The sequence below is a fragment of the Equus przewalskii genome, chromosome 7 (assembly GCF_037783145.1).
Source record: "Equus przewalskii isolate Varuska chromosome 7, EquPr2, whole genome shotgun sequence".
Taxonomy (NCBI): Eukaryota; Metazoa; Chordata; class Mammalia; order Perissodactyla; family Equidae; genus Equus; species Equus przewalskii.
In genome coordinates this window covers 8,426,633-8,443,477 of record NC_091837.1, presented here as the reverse complement: position 1 = coordinate 8,443,477, position 16,845 = coordinate 8,426,633, and the positions used below count along the sequence as shown (strand labels likewise).

The window sequence follows — 16,845 nt, the reverse complement described above, 5'->3', positions numbered from 1 at the left end:
AAAAGCAGAGTGTCTACGAATTCTTTGCTATTCCTCCCTCAAGAGGTGGAGCTTCATTTCCCTCCCCTTGAGTGCGGGCTGGACTTTGAGACTCCACTTCTAACAAAGCTAATATGGAGAGGGAGCCATCACCAAGTAGATCCAGGTTAACATCACCAGCAATAAGACACAATGATACCATATACTCCTGCTGTGTTGTGATGATGAACACCACGTCTATGGTATTCTGCCCCAAAATGCATAATCTCAGTGTAATCAGGAGAAAACACTGGACAAGCCCAAGTGGAGAGACTTTTTACATAATAAATAAACCTTGCCATCAAAAGCATCAATGTCAGGAAAGACAAGCAAAGACTGAGGACCTGTCACTGCCCAGAGGAGACTAAGGGACATGACAACTAAAGGCACTGTGAGATCCTGGAACCGAAAAAGGACATTAGTGGAAAAACCAGGGAAATCAGAATAAATTCTGTAGTTAATAGTATTGTACCAATAAAACTAACATAGGTTTTGAACACCGTGTGGTGGGTAAGTAAGATGTTGACATTGGGGGAATTTGGGTGAAAAGCATATGAGAACTCTTTGTATTATCATAGCAACTCTTCTGAGTCTAAAACTATCTCAAAATAAAATGTTTTTTAAAAAAAGGCAAAGAGAGGACCAGTGTGTAGACTATGTTTCCATTTGTGTAAAAAATAAAAGGGGGAGAAGATAGACACTTGCACAAAAGCTTCTAAATGCATAGAATACTTCCAGAAAATACATTAGAAACCTGTCACAATGGTTGTCCTTGGAGGCAAAACCAAGGACCAGAGTCTGGGAGTCCGGGTGGGAGGGAAACTTACATTTAACTGTTAACTCTTATACTGCTGGTGGAATGCTTTATCATGTGCTCCTTTATCCACACAAAACCAGTTTCAATCATACGTTCTCTGCAGAATACAAGGTTCTACTTACACTTATTAAATTAAGCACGTTAGTCATATTACTCAAAATCTGCATACTCTTGCAACTTGTTCTGTATCTGACTTGTCAAATTCAGAAATTGGTGTCGTTTTTATCAAGCATCCCTTATTGTGTCTAGTTTTATTGCTACGGTTACAACTTTCATGCCAAACAATGAAGAAAAACAGAGAAATATGAAACCAGAATCTTTTCTTGGGCAAACAGGCCTCTGGCTTGCTGGACCCTGGGCACCTGCAGGTAACCGAACTCTTAGGTGCTATGGGATCCCCCAGAACAAGGGAAGACGGACCTTTGCACTTCAGGTCCAGCATAACGGACAGTGGGTGCCTCTTCAGCATCTCTTTGCGCTTGTCATCCAACTGAACTCCAAGCGTGGGTCGCCGGCGTTTCTGGGCAAAAGAAAGAAGGAAAGAACAGAGCAGATGCGGACTTGTGACAAACCTCCCCTTGCTCTCTCCCTACCAGCCAGGCCTCAGCACTGCTGCCTGGGACCTGCTGCTTCAGCTACCCAGCTGCCTGGCTCCCAGCAGACATTCTTTCAAACCTCTTTCTTCAGCTTCTAAGGAAGATGGCACCTGCCAACTAGCAGGCCCCAGTGCAGCTGCTTGGCACGCCCATGAAAGGAAACGGCTCTCACCGTGGTCTGCTCCTCCTCAGCATCTGAGTCGCTCTCGTCATCTGCAGCCAGAGAGAGAAAAGCTAGGGGTGAGGGGGCCCTGATGCTCCCTAAAGCACCTCATGGGCCATAAAGGGGCCCAGACCCTGTGTCATTTCCAAATTGGTTTTTTTAGAATAAATAACTTGTTGCTTCTTATTCAGTCTAGAAAACATGGTGATCCAAGGAAAAAAGAAAAGAAGAATTACCTACAATCCCACCACCTCTGTTTATTAAAGTACTTTTTAATGTCATCCTATGGACCACAAGCCCCTCCATTGGTAGTGGCGGTGGTAGCAATAACAGTAATATAAATAACAAATACAAAAATAGCAGCTCATATAATGTGAGAGGCTGCTATGTGCTGAGGATGATGCTAAGGGCTTCGCATGGATGACCTCATTTAATCGACATAACAATTCTACGTGAAGTATTACTGTCCTGTTTTGAGGTGAGTAAACTGAGGCTCAGAAATGTTAAAGAGCTTCCCTGGGATCAGTGACCCATTGAGTAGCAGGGCTGAAACCCACAGTCAGTGCTTTCCCCTGTTTACCCCTGAGCATCAAGACATTAAAGTCGAGCTACCTGCTACTCAGAACTAGTACTGCTAATTTCCAAAGGACCAGCCCTGCCCTTAGGCGGTGACGTGGTGTCCCTGGAACCAGCTGTGGAAGACATGGGGGAGGATCCCAACCACATCACCTTGAGAGTCCTCGGGAGGCTTAAACAGAGCCTTGGCTTCATCCACACTGCCTTCGATCGCCACGGACAACGTCTTATCTGGGAGCGAGAAAAAGCTTCACATGACAGCTGCTGAGGCAAGGAGCTGAGGTACACAAGCAGGTCAGCTCTGGGAATGCGTTCCTTCTGCCTTTGTCACAGCTCCTTACTGACTAGGGGTGGGAGGGCAAAAGCCCTTTCTCCAGACGCAGAGGAACAAGGTAGGAAACTTGTCTTTTTTCCATCATTTACTGAGAACAAAGAACCCAAAGTTCAGGTTCTTGTATAAGCATCACCTGAGACCACGGTGAATCTCTCTCTTCTCAGGCTTACGCCAAGGTACAGAAATCTCAATCTAGGGCCTGAAGTCATATGGTACCCTTCTGCCAATTGTCTTAAAGGTTCTCATCCAGAAGCCCCTAACTGTCCACATCCCAGAAACAATGGCTCTCAGCTCACTAAGTGCTTATTCTCTATTCTGCACTACACCAAGCACCTGGTTGGCACCATTACATTAAATCGGGAGGCAGTAGGACAATGGGTAGGAACTTGATCCGGCAGTCCAGTCCTAGGCCCGAGTCCCTGCCCCACCAATTCCCAAACACATGGCCTGGGAAGTTACGTCACTGCTCTGAGCCCTAGTTTCTGCATCTATGAAATCAGGACTTGAGAAACGGTAGTTGCCCAGTTGGGTGGTGAGGACTGAATGAGCTGATGCTTTTAATTTTAATTATAAAATTATTTTCTTTAAATAAATTTTTAATCTTCACAACAACACTGTAGGAGCAATACTTTTATTATAGCCATTTACAGATGAGAAAATGAAGGCTCAGAGAAGTTAGATATAATAGCCAGGAAGTAGATAAGCTAGGATTCAAGACCAGGTCTTTTCAACTTGACCTTAGTGTCTCGAGCTCGAAGCCAAGCGTCCTATTCCAGGCACCAGGCCTGATCCCTCCTTGAGTGACGTCTGGACCTGCCTTTCTGGCACTGCATGGGTCTAGTGCTGGGAGGTCAGACAGGCCACAACTCCTGCTCCATTCAAAAGGGCATACAGATTACAGATAGTTGCAGGAGTCTGAAACAATTTGCTCAACTGCACTAAGGAGGGATGGCAAACTTCCCCAAAGTGGTAGGCCACTGAGATAATATTTCCAGGTGGCTGACTACTACTCTTTCTGACAACCCTGCATGAACTATCACACCTCACTCCAAACAAGCTGGTTGCCCCCATCAACGACTGGCAAATGCCATACTATTCTTTTGAGTAGTTTAATCCTACAGTGAATTCTACAGTAAAATGGGAATGGAAACACAAAAGAAAATTACTCACCCTGTCTAGGGGGCTGGGAGGATTTCATATGAGCTGATGATGGAAACAGGAGGGAGAACAAAGGGTAGGGAGAGATCCAGAAGGACCAGGAAGACACAAGAAGAGAGACAGTAATGTGTTGGTGCCCATGGCTAGGAGAAGCATGCACTATTGCAATATATGACCGATGCAGGGCTGGCGGGGGGCGGGGCAGAGCAGGGGGAGGGGAGGGGAGAATAATTTAGGTGCTGGGTGAAAGCTGCAGTAGGGCAAGAGGTGGTCTCCAAAAACTTCCCAAAACCCTAGTGGAGTAAAGGGCTGCCCTTAAGCTTAATGAGGACACATCCTTTCACTTGGTAATTCACTGTAATGACATACAGCCTGTTTAGGGCATGGTGAGAGCCTGGGAGAGCTGGCTAGGATCTGTGTTCACCAAGCCCACTCTGTAAAGCAGAACAAGAGGCACCAATCCACCTGCCAAGCACGCCTTGATGGGGTGAGTGCCTGGGAGCCCAGACAGGCTGCCTAGGCACTGTACCCAAGAGCCAACCAGCCAGACTCATCAGAGATTCAAAGCCATCCATTCTGAAATGCCCATCACGTTAGTCCAGCCTCAGGCCAGCTGGTCAGAGCAGCCATGCTGGGCGGTGCAGAGGGGAGGCAGCGTCTGTCACCTGAGGGCTTCTGAGCAGGGCCAGGGAGTTTTCCTCAGCAGGCAGTGCTTCCAAATGACTCAGTCGGCCACGGCTGCTGCTCCCACAGCCCCTCCTCCTCCCCCAGCTCCCGCACTCACCACAAGCCTGACCATATGCAGTAGCCTGGACAAAGAGGACATAGAGGGGAGGCGGCAGGTGTCTGGCTGTCTCATATTGCTTGTGAGCCTGGTCGAATGGCATAAACAGGTACTCCTGCACTGGGAGGGAAGCCTGCATGCAACGAAAGAAGGATTTTTGTTTTCTCGTTTCAGGCAGTCCACATATGAATATGTGGCTAAAAACCATTTAGTTTTTTATTTATGAAAGTGATATGTGATAAGCTAACAGAACTATGAGACGGATAAAAGGTCAATACAAAAAATTCAGGGCCGGCCCGGTGGCACAGCAGTTAAGCGCGCATGTTCCGCTTTGGTGTCCCAGGTTCGCCGGTTCGGATCCCGGGTGCGGACATGGCACCGCTTGGCAAGCCATGCTGGGGCAGGCGTCCCACATATAAAGTAGAGGGAGATGGGCACGGATGTTAGCTCAGGGCCAGTCTTCCTCAGCAAAAAGAGGAGGATTGGCAGCAGACGTTAGCTCAGGGCTAATCTTCCTCAAAAAAAAATCAATTGTCAGGCTGGCCTGGTGGCACAGTGGTTAAGTTCTTATGCTCCACTTTGGCGGCCTGGAGTTCGCCAGTTCGGATCCCGGGCGTGGACCTATGCACCGCTTATCAAGCCATGCTGTGGCAGGCATCCCACATATAAAGTAGAAGAAGATGGGCACAGATGTTAGCTCAGGGTCAATCTTCCTCAAAAAAAAAAAAAAATCCCCATGGAGAATATCTCCACGACCCTGGGACAGAGATTTCTTAAACAGGACACAAAAGCACTAACCATAATGGAAAATACTGATAATTAGATCACATTAAAATTAAGAACAGCTGCTCATTAAAAGATATCATTACAAGAGTGAAAAGGAAAGTCACAGAGTAGGTACAGTATCCGCAGAAGATTCCTCTCTAGAAAATATGAAGAATTACAAGCAATCCAACAGAAAAATGGGCAAAAGACTTGAACAGGCTCTTCACAAAAGGGGTAATCCAAAATCCAATAAGCATATAAAAGGTGCTGTGCTCAACAACACTGGTCCCCTGGGAAAGGGAAATTAAAACCATAAGCAATGCCCTTCAGAATGGCTAAAATTAAAAAGACTGACAATATCAAGTATTGACAAGGATGTGGAGCAATTAGAACTCTCATAGGCTGCTGGGGAGAGTTCCCATAAATCAGTACGATCACTTTAGAAAACTGTTTCAGTGTCTACCAAAACTACATAAATGCACAGCATACTCTGTAACCCAGAAGTTTCACTCCTGGGTATATATTCAACAAGGTATGTAGACATGTGCACCAAAGGACACATATAAGAATATTTGTAGCAGCATTATTCATATTAGCTCCAAACTGGAAACACCCACAATCAAATATTAAACATCAATGAAAATAAATGAACTCCTGGTACTCACAACAGCATAGATGAATCTCATAAACATACTGTTGAGCAAAAGAAGCCAGATACAAGAGTCTGTACTACATGATTCCGTTTGTATAAGTTCAAAAACAGGCCAAACTAACCTATGATGTTAGAAGTCAAGATAATGGTTACTGAGGGGTGGGAGGAGATAAGTGACCAGAAAGGGGAATAAAGTAGTTTCTGGAAAAGTGATAATGTTCTTCTTAATTTGGGTGCTGGTTACACAGATGTGTTCACTTAGTGAATATTCACTGAGCAGTACACTTATGAGCCATATGCTTTTCTATATGTAAAATTATTCTTTAAAAAGCAATATATGTACATTGCTTTAAAAAGATGTATTCAAGTTTCTAAAGCAAAAACTTCCAGTTCCCAACGCCCAACAGCAACCGTTAAGGTTTGGTTTGAATACAGACTTTGCTAAGCATACACTGGACTCACACATGTATATATCCTTACAGATACTTTGTAAATGAAGGTATGCAAATGAGGCCATACTTTATGTTCTACAACTAGCACTGTTTTGACAATATGATAGATCTTCTTTCTGTCCAGTTATTCTACCAGTGGTATGATGTTCCTTATTTCCATCACAACTGTAAGCCTGTAAATACAAGAATTTATTCAACCCATACCCTATTTAGAAACATTTAGAGAGTTTCCAGTTAACAGGAAAAATTAAGTACAACACAAACTTGGAGTTTCTGTTTTCTTTTTGTCCTATTACAAAGTGCTGAGAATATTTGTTAACAATTCTAATTATACACCTAAAGTTGAAGGAAGAAAATGTAGATCTTGCCAAATCCTAGAAAAGGGAATTTATAATTTCTCTAGGGTCCTTTCGCAAAGTTCTTCCATATTAATCATTTACCTTGCTGCACAAAACCACAAGGATTTAGACCAAACGTGATTTCACAAAGCAAACAAAAATAGGTCACCTATATAGAAAGACATTTTACAGATAAAGTGGGGGCTTTTCCTCCTAAGGTACACAACAGTTTTCAAATACAAGTAAATTTCTTTTCAGAGTGAGTAGATCTGCTGAGCATCTGCCCCTGAGGTACAGTCGAGGGATCTAACAGATATCCACAGAAGCGTGCTTAGATGCCTGGAGACTGTGGCGCTGTTCGAGACCATGCAGTGTGTAAACTAAACTTAGAGTTTACAAGAGTGTTTTACCTGGAAGAGGCTCTGGGTGAAAAGAAAATGTCCCAGGTAAATGTGTGTATTTGTTCCTGAGCCCATGTGGCCAGCATTTCTTCAACCTAGGACACAACCTTATCGTACCAGGGGGTAGGACTACAGACAGGGCCGTCCTTGCACCGAGCTCTAACATTGATTTGGGTAAGAGACCCTACAAAACCCAAAGGGTGAGGCTGCTGGCAGCCTCAGGTCAGCAAGGCCTCACTGGGTGGTGAAGGCAAAGCAAAAGACCGAGGAAGGAAGGTGATGTAGGGGGAAGACCTCACCTGCATGATGCTGTTGAGACGAGGCTGGAGGCTGCTCAGGTACTCCTTCTTCACCTCGATCTCCTTGAGGATCTTCTCCTTGTTGGACAGGCACTCTCGGTACTTCTCCGCCAGCCTGTTGGGGTGAGGAAGGACAGAGCACTGTCACAGAAATGCTCCCCACGGACACCCCGACACACCTGTTCACTGTCAGACTCTATCTAATGACAGCAGTCATGATTAACTGCTAATGTTTATCTAGCACTTACTATTTGCCAGGCACTGTGGAGAACTCTTTACAAACATTACCACATTTAATCCTTATAAAAACCCTGGAAGATATGGACTTTTCCTATTCCTAGAAGGTTCAGGGAGGTAGATAACTTGCCCAAGGTCATCTAAGAGCAAGCACAGAGCTGGGCTCTAAATCCAAGCCTGTCTGGCTCCAGAAGCTCTGCCTGTGACCACCAGGGAATGCCCTGGGGTCATGTGCTGCTCCATTTCTTGCCTCAGAGGCTAGACCCAGAAATTTTACAAACATTAAAGCTACAGGACCCAAAGGAGCCCACAGACTGGCCTGAGTGGGGCAGGGTGGGGATGGATTCCAGACCAGTGCCACAGGAATGCAACACTCACGGCTTAGCCTGTGCCCAGGGCAAGCAGTGTACTCAACAAGGCAGTGAACAGCCAGTGCCATCTGCTAAAAAATTGACACCAATTCCCTAAGAACCAGAATCAGTGCTTATTAGATTCATAGAGAGACCAAAGGCACAGAACACAGTGTAAGAGAAAAAGGCAAGGGATTAAAAACAGCAGCTTCTCCGAGGGAAAACAGAGCAGATGTGTCAACCATAAGCCCTAGAATTCATGGACAAATAGGAAAGGGAAAAAAGTCACCATAATGGAAGGGATACAACCATGAAAAGTCCAGTAAGAAAAAAAAATACACTGTACTCTTAGAAAGACCTAGATTAAACTACACAGTATAAACATTCTATTTACAACTAATAAATAAAAGCTCTTTACTAGTAGAGAAATGTTTTATATGTAAAGGTATGCCTTGAAGCATTATTTATGATAGCAAAAAATTGGAACCACCTAGAAGTCCAATCCTACAGGGAGACAATTATGTGAATTACAATTTGTCTATACAGTGGAATGCTGTACAACCTTCTACAATAATGTTTGCAAAGTTTTATAATACCACAAGGATATGCTTATAGGCAGAGGAAAAGGTTAAAAAGAAAGATTTATGGTACAAAAGGTATTTAGGTCTCAGGCTAAAATTCTCAAAGAAAGGTTACTCTAACTTTCTGCTAAGAGCCTTAAGCAATTCCTGTCCCACCCATGATGCGGTTGACCAAGTTTGAACCATAAAGTGTGAATTAACACAAAGTGGGACTTGGTCTTAGAGACTATTCTGCCAGTTCCACAGTGCTTTGCTATCTGATCCTGGGTCATGACAAAGCACCGTCCCTCATGGTTAAAGGTCCATGTCTGCACAGGTTAACAAGATCAGGAAGGAGGAAATGCCACCTTTTCCGCTGCTCCAGTTCCCAGTCCAGACGTGCGAGGGTTTGCTGGTGAGGGTCTCCCATGGTGACTTCAGCCTTGCTGATATCTGGAGGAGCCTCCTTATAAAACTCCTCTAAACTGACCAGATCAATTTCTTCGTGCTTTGACCTGCAGGCAAAAATTGGATGTCAAGGTGCCACTCGCTGGAACCTAAACTGTGCCTTAAGCAGGCCCACAGTTCCCCCCAGTGGATGCCCACTTAGCCCTGGTCTGCAACTACTCAGGAACTTGGAACCCAGTCTTCTCAGCAAATGCTCATGAGCAGACGTTTCAGTCTGAAGAGAGGTAGTTGGTGACATGCCACAAGATCCTTATCCATGCTGTCCAACCTTTCTACCCATGAATTAGCTAAAGACCTGGAAGGGATGCTTATCAAATTTACAGATGACTCCAAGCTGAGCAAGAGAGCTAAGAGCTTAAAGAATCAAATAAAAACACTAACGTTTAGGCCTAGACTGTCAAGATGAAGCCAAGAAATGCCATTTAACAGGAATAAACTTGAGAATGCACTTAAATTCAAAACATTAACTGCATAAGCATAGGACAGGGAAGATTCAGCATGGCATGAACAGATGTGAAAGAGATCTACCGACTTTGTTACATGTATAGTGACACACATGTATAAAAGAAATCCAATATTCTTTGTTGCATTAACATAGTGCTCAAGCTGTGGAGAGATGATGGTAATAACAGCAGTTATATTATTTACAAAAGCCAAGACGTGGAAACAACCTAAGTGCCCATCAACGGATGAATGGATAAAGAAGATGCAGTGTGCGCACACGCACACACAGAGGAATACTACTCAGCCATAAAAAAAGACAAAATCATGCCATTTGCAATAACATGGATGGGCCTAGAGGGTATTATACTAAGTGAAATAAGTCCGATGGAGAAAGTCAAATATTGCATGACGTCACTCATATGTGGAAGATAAATAAACAAACACATAGATACAGAGAACACACCAGTGGTTACCAGAGGGGAAAGGGTGTTGGGGAGGGTGAAAGTGTCAAAGGGGAACATTTGTACTGTGATGGATGGAAACTAGACTTCTGGTGGTGAATGTGATGTAGTGTATACAGAAATCAAAATATAATGATGTATATCTGAAATCTATATAATGTTATAAACCAATGTGACCTAAATTAAAAAAAATAAATAACAACAGCTGCCAAGTATTAAGAACCAACTGTATGCCATCCTGACCTCCCTTAATTTTCACAGCAACTCTGTAAGATGGGGATTTTTGTCTCCATTTTTCAAGTGAGATGTGGCTTCCATAGGTAAGCAGCTTGCTCAAAGTCACACAGCTCTGAGCGGCAGAGCTGGGATTTGAACCCAGGCTGTCTAATTTCAGGGCCCATGCTGCTTCCACGTGGCCACTTGCCTCCCCACAGGGCCAAGTTCTGTTGTATTCTGGGTTCATCCGCTTTCATCTGAGTAAGAGTTAGAGGTAGGGCATCACATTCTTTTGTTTTTATACCTTCTTTGTATGTAAATAGTTTAAGACTCACAAGAAGTTTCAAAAATAGTACTGAGAGATTATTTCCTCTGTGTACCCTTCCTCCATGTTCCCGCAATGATAATATCTTATCTAAGCACAGTATATTGTCAAAACTAGGAAAGTGACAATAGTACCATACCGTTAACTCAGGTTCAGACTTGATGTGGATTTCACCTCTATTAGTATTTAAGTATTACTATGCGATGTATTTGTGAAACAGATAGACACCTCTTAAAAATCAGCACCCAGGGACCGGCCCGGTGGCACAGCAGTTAAGTGTGCATGTTCTGCTTTAGCAGCCTGGGGTTCGCCAGTTTGGATCCCAGGTGCGGACATGGCACCACTTGGCAAGCCATGCTATGGTAGGCATCCCAGATATAAAGTAGAGGAAGATGGGCATGAATGTTAGCTCAGGGCCAGTCTTCCTCAGCAAAAAATAAGAGGAGGATTGGCAGCAGATGTTAGCTCGGGACTGATCTTCCTCAAAAAAAAAAAAAAATCAGTGCCCATCATTATTAAAAATACACTGGACCCAATGTCTAACGTGGCCCCCCTAATCCCAAGTTTATAACACATAAAACCTGCCTCCCTTCAGTTTGCACAAATAGGTCTGATCAAGCAAATACACGTTCCTTCTCTTCCTCTGTCGACTCCCTCTTTCTCATCACCCAGCTTGGTTTTGCCAAGAGGCATCACAGCTTAAAGACACTGACAAAGTGTCGTTGTTCACCTGAAGGCAGCTAAGCAGCAAGAAGTTTAGGTTCCAAAGAATAAAATCTACTTGCAAAAATGAATTGCTAGAACTTTAGAGAGGAAAGCTGGGCCAAAAGGTTAAAAGGATGTAACTGGGAAGTGAGTTTCTCCCATACAAGGTGCCCTGCACTCAACTGGTAATGCCAAGGCCCCTGCTGGGGAGAGAGAACTGCTTTTCACCAGGTTCAGAGCTCAGAATTCAAAAGGGTCAGACGGGCTCCTGAGGTTCTTTGTGTGGCCTAAAACTACTGCTTCCCATTCGCCCACGCAAAGCAGTCTATTCTCCCTTCTCCCCGATCCTGCAGTCTCCAAACTCATCTGACTTCTTTCTAAAAAGACTGGCTCACACTGAGCTATGCAGGAAAAAGCAATTACCAACAGACCATCTGTGCCAAAGCCCTGTCTTCCAAAACTTACTTAAACTCCAGACATTTGGTGATCTCCTTCTGCAGGTGCATCACCTCATACAACAGGTTCTGGAGCTGCAGGTGATACGCGTCTACTTTCTGCTTGGCCTGAAAGGACAAGGTCAGAGGTGAGTGGGGTAAGTCAGGGTGGAATGGGGCAGGGCAGAGCAGCAGCAAACTCCTAGGAGGGAATGGGCAGGAGGCGGCGTTAAACCTCTCAACTCCTACCTCATGGGTTTGATCTCTTCCTTTCTTCAACCTGATGTGGGCTAATCGGTTAAGCTTCTTCAGAGTCATGAAATGCACACAGCTCTGGATTCTCCGATCTTCTATCTCAACTGCCTGTGGGCAAAGAAAACTGGTTTAGACCCTGACAACAGGTGCTGGCTCAGTTTCCTTCAGCCCCTCACTACTGACCCATCCTCCCCCAGGGCCAAAAACAGACACTGGAGGGAAGCTCAGAACCATGAGAAATGTCAGAAGGAAATGGAAGAAAGACTGCATCAATGAAGTGCTGAACGTTTCTAGGCAAAAAAAGCAACTTCTGCTTGGACCAAAGTAAAAGAATTGAAGACGGAGCAAGTACAGCTAAGGCACAATTAATATCTGTCCCTAAATACCGTACACAGAGATGCTACCAAAAGCAACATCTTGCCACACAATTTGACCTCTAAAAATAACATTACAGAATAATTTAAATGAAAATAACAGAATTATAGCTGTAAAGCTTGGCTATAATAAAATAGATAGGATGTAGAATGTAATACTCTTAACAATATTGGCCAGTCTAACTATAAATAAGTGAGATTCCTGGAAAAATATGGATTGTTTTGTTTTGAACTTATCTATCTAGTTTTCAGTCACACTGTTTAGTTTCTCTGCCCTGAAGCCTGGTTTACTCATTTACTATTAATGATAATTTCACTTTTAGTCTATGATTTACTTGGATAGATCCATCCTTATAATGGCAAAGGAATTTACATGTACCATCTCTTCTCAACACCTCGTAAAATGACTAGCACTTAATAAATATCAGTTGGATGAATTATCAAGTTACAGTTATGGAAAAATTAACTATCCTGTACTTTCATTACTATAATTTGTGATTGAGTGATGATGAGACCTTCTAATAAATTAATAGGCAGGGGGCCGGCCAGGTGGCACAGCAGTTAAGTGCGCACGTGCCACTTCGGCGTCCCAGGGTTTACCAGTTCGGATCCCAGGTGCGGACATGGCACCGCTTGGCAAGCCATGCTATGGTAGGCATCCCACATATAAAGCAGAGGAAGATGGGCATGGATGTTAGCTCAGGGCCAGTCTTCCCCAGCAAAAAGAGGATTGGCAGTAGTTAGCTCAGGGTTAATATTCCTCAAAAAAAAAATAAATACGCAGGTCTCTGGAGCCCCTAGGTCCCAACCACCTGATCATGGCTAGGATAGAAGACTAAGATCAAGAGCTCTGGTAGGTGCAAAATAGGTCCATCCGTGCAGACCCACCAATTTCATGTCCACCCAGCCCCACTCCTTACCACATCCTTGCCTCCCCGGCTCTTCAGGTCCTGGATCTCGGCCATGAGCCTCTGCAGCTCCTGGCATGTGTACTTGTACAGCTCATAGTCTCTGCCTGGGTCCCGCAGGTCCACCTCAGCCTCCTCACTGTAGTATTTACCTTCCTGTGGAGGCAAAGATAGAGGCCTTGGGTGGCGAGTAGAAGTCCCCCTGTTGGGACCAGGACACTGGTTGAGATCAATAACAATGAAGCCCCAAGTCAAGTCTCTAAAGGATCTGGTCCTCACATGCTTTTCTTCTTTTCAGAATGGAAAAGAATTCATCTTTTCCTCTTTCTCCTTATAAAGTAATGCATGCTTAGTATCAGAGAAACATAGTTAGGAGTATCAAAAACAAAATGAAAAATTGCCTGTAATCTCACTTCCCAGCTTGAAATAACTCCATTGTTAATACTGTGGATAAATACAAATTTTATTTTTAAACAAAATGCGATCATATCCTCCATGCTATTTAGTATCATTTCCCATCCCAATAAATATAAGTCTCCATTGAAATGGATGCATGGTAGTCTACTAGAGAGATGAAGTAGAATTCATTTAACCAAATTCATACTGATGGGTGTTTAAATGGTCAAATCAAGTTTCAGCAGAGACTAAAATATCATCTTGGTCTCCCAGCCTTTAGAGGAAACAGAACACATCATTTTTAGCTGTAGTTAATAATATTATATTGCATATTTGAAAGTTACTAAGAAAGTGGATCTTAAAAATACTCATCACGAGAAAAAAAATTTGTAACTACGTATGGTGACAGACGTTAATTGTGATGATCATTTTGCAACATATACAAATATCAAATCATTATGTTGTACACCTGAAACTAATATAATGTTATATGTTAGTTATAATGTTATACCTCAATAAAAAAAAGGTCAGAACCAATGCTCCAAAAAAGATAAGGTTCTTCATTAATCTTGACTTCCTAAAGCTGGGGAAAGCATCACTTTCTATTTAAATTTAAGCTGGTCCGTTTCTATTTTAAAAACAAAAAACATAACCAACCAAATAAAAGTTAAGTCATAAATTAGCTTGACAGATACAAGGAGAGAGAAACAGCAAAAGGAGAAGAACCTGCTGACCATGTGGGCTCTCAGGCTACAGATGTTCTGCGGGCATATGGTTCTGACACTGTCTCTGCAGCAGACCAGGGATGCCACGTCGCCAAAGCTCCAGAGGCGTCTGCAGATGGACTGCCTTCTTCTGACCATCAGGAAAACTGGAGACACGCCATACTAGAGTGCATTCTCTGTTCATGCATTAATCATGTCTATTACAGGCTTGTTGCTTCTTGGGATGCTGAAGCTAAATCTGACGTGGATACTCAAGTTCTGTAGAGCCACGAGAATTCCAGGCTTGACCTGGTCAAGCAGAGGCCACGTGGGAGGTTGTTCCTGGGACCCTCAGGTGCTGCAAACCCACTGCCAGGTGCTTGGCCACAAGCTGCAATTTCTCAGCAGCACGGCAGCCCTGGCTGATCTCACCTGCTCAGTGTCAGAACGATTACGCTTCCCTTCAGCTGGGGCTCCATCACTTCGGATCACTTTGGGCTTCCGTTTTTTGCTTGATTCTGATGACATGGTTGTTTGATGAGGTCAGGAGGAAACAGCAGAGACCTGTTAAGAGAAGAATGCTTTTGATATTTTCCAGAGTTGGAACTGGAGATTTTCCTGGAGTCAGAATACTGAAGTCTAACTAGCAGTTCTGGCCATTTACACCCTTGGTTACTCAAGAAAAGTCACCCAACCCTCCGAAGCCTCGGTTTAATCCTCTGTAAAAAGGGGAATCATCCCTCAGCCTGTCGAAAATGAATTCATCTTCCTCACTTCCACCTCCTTTAAAGGCACCACCCCTATCCCACTGGCCAAACTCCTCAACCCAGCATACAAACCCATTCCCAATACTATAGATGGATCACTCTGTGCTGGACCTTGACCTAAGCAATTTATGAGTATGTTCTCATTTGATCCTTCTAACATATCTTTCAGATAAGAGCAAGTACCATTTTACAGATGAGAACACTGAGGCTGAGAAAGGTGAATGACCTGCCCAAGGTCTCACAGCTCATATGCTAAAGCTTCAGTCCATCAGATGCCATAACAGTGTCCGTGACAACTATATTATTGTGCCTCCTAATCTTGCCATCATCTCATCTGGCGATGCCATCAACTCCCTGGTTGACCCTGAAATTTAAAAGAATGAAACCTACATTTCATGGGGTTCTATGGTCACAAAGCATCCTCCCTCTCCTGGATGTCACCTCAGCCCCCTGTGGTGGGCAGCACTATCCCCTTTACCCCAATGAATCTGTCACCAACACTTCCTGAGGGAGCCAAGAGCTCATTGCAGTAGAGCCAGAGAAGCCCTGAGCTGGGGTCTCCACCGACAATTTTTGGACTATGAGTCCTGGGACCAGTCACTGCACTTTTCTCTGGGTCTGTTCCCTCACAGATCAAATGAGAATAGCAGTCCCTACCTCAGGGGTCGTTGTGGACAGTAACACAGGAGGCACTCCACTGGGGAAGCTGATGAAGATGATCTGGCCTTAGATGGCACACGGGTGATCTTAATGCTGAACACCTAAGGAGAAAGTGGATCCCTTCTCAATTCTTTTTAGAAACTTCTGATTGCTTCAAGGAGGACATTTCATTTTCCTAGTTTGTCTTTAACATTTACGAATCCCAATGTCCCTTTGTTAACAAAAGGACTCTGTCTCGGTGCCTTAGACAATGAAATCTAGCCAGAATCACTGACAATCATCTGTTTTCATATTAAATACATTTAACTTTTATCACTACCTTCTGCATACAACTGAAAGAGGTTTTCCATTTATGGTAGAGACTTAAATTTTTCTTTTAAAGTACATTTAAATTTAAAAAGTGACTGCATTAAAAACCTTTAGTAAACAGTCGTACATGCTAAGTTAATTTGGCAAAATCGTCAAAGGTGGGACCCGAAAGGCGTAAGCGTGGGAAATCCTGACTTTGGCAATGCAATAGAGTGCCTGGCGCACACAGCGCACAGTAAACGTGAGCTATTATCACCGCCACCATCATCATCGCCATCATGGAAAGCCTACAATGTGCGGCCTAATGATGCTGCAGCTAACATTTTCCACATAAGGAAACACCGCGCGGCGCCAAGCAGCCGGGCACCCGGGGAAGCGAGAACCGAGAGCCCGGGTCGGACTCCAGCCCGGGGACGCCCTCCGAGCGTCCGCACCTCAGTCCCGGAGCGCCCAACCCTGCCTCCCGGCCTTGCCCCCCAGCCCTGTCGTCCCCTGCCCCTCCTCACCGCACGGCGCCCAGAACCTGCCCGGGAAAGCGAGCCACTTCCGCCGGCAGGAACGACTGCGGCCCGCGAGCCATAGAGAAGCAGAAGGAAGGAGAGGCCAGCCGGAAGCGAGGCATGGAGGCCGGAAGTGAGGCGCGCCGAGCCGGCAGGGGCTGGGCGGGATGGCAGTGGGCAGGCCGGGGCGCTTGGCTTGTCAGGGCGGGTGCCAGCCGCCAACGCTCTCGCGCTGTCCTCTAAAAGCAGGAAACTGAGGCTAAGGTCAAAGACTGTTAAGTGCTTCGTTCATTCTTTTCCCAGCGCCTAAAGGAATAACTAGTAGGCACCCTGCCAAGTATTTGTTGAATGAATGTTTGTTATGCCCAAAATAACACAACAGCGTAGTAGTGCCAAGACTTGGACTTCTGTGGGTTTGT

General features: G+C 44.6%; 1 protein-coding gene across 11 annotated transcripts in view; it reads right to left on the bottom strand.

Moving 5' to 3' along the window:
- The window catches only part of THOC5 (THO complex subunit 5), a 30,957-nt gene extending 14,277 nt beyond the window's left edge, over positions 1-16,680 (bottom strand). Inside the window, exons 1-14 of one of the 11 annotated variants that reach the window (XM_008515689.2) lie at positions 16,433-16,680; positions 15,615-15,718; positions 15,141-15,321; positions 14,623-14,754; positions 13,103-13,246; positions 11,803-11,916; positions 11,585-11,682; positions 8,869-9,015; positions 7,354-7,468; positions 4,447-4,579; positions 3,675-3,707; positions 2,324-2,401; positions 1,604-1,644; positions 1,256-1,355 (exon numbers count right to left, since the gene is read on the bottom strand). In XM_008515689.2, coding sequence (XP_008513911.1) covers positions 1,256-1,355; positions 1,604-1,644; positions 2,324-2,401; positions 3,675-3,707; positions 4,447-4,579; positions 7,354-7,468; positions 8,869-9,015; positions 11,585-11,682; positions 11,803-11,916; positions 13,103-13,246; positions 14,623-14,718 — 1,099 coding nt within the window. In that variant the 5' untranslated portion in view covers positions 14,719-14,754; positions 15,141-15,321; positions 15,615-15,718; positions 16,433-16,680. Of the gene's footprint in view, positions 1-1,255; positions 1,356-1,603; positions 1,645-2,323; positions 2,402-3,674; positions 3,708-4,446; positions 4,580-7,353; positions 7,469-8,868; positions 9,016-11,584; positions 11,683-11,802; positions 11,917-13,102; positions 13,247-14,220; positions 14,500-14,622; positions 14,755-15,140; positions 15,322-15,614; positions 15,719-16,432 lie in introns of all 11 variants that reach the window. The other 10 variants (XM_070628611.1, XM_070628609.1, XM_070628613.1 and 7 more) reach the window with 10 other exon arrangements.
- Between the last annotated feature and the right edge of the window lie 165 nt (positions 16,681-16,845).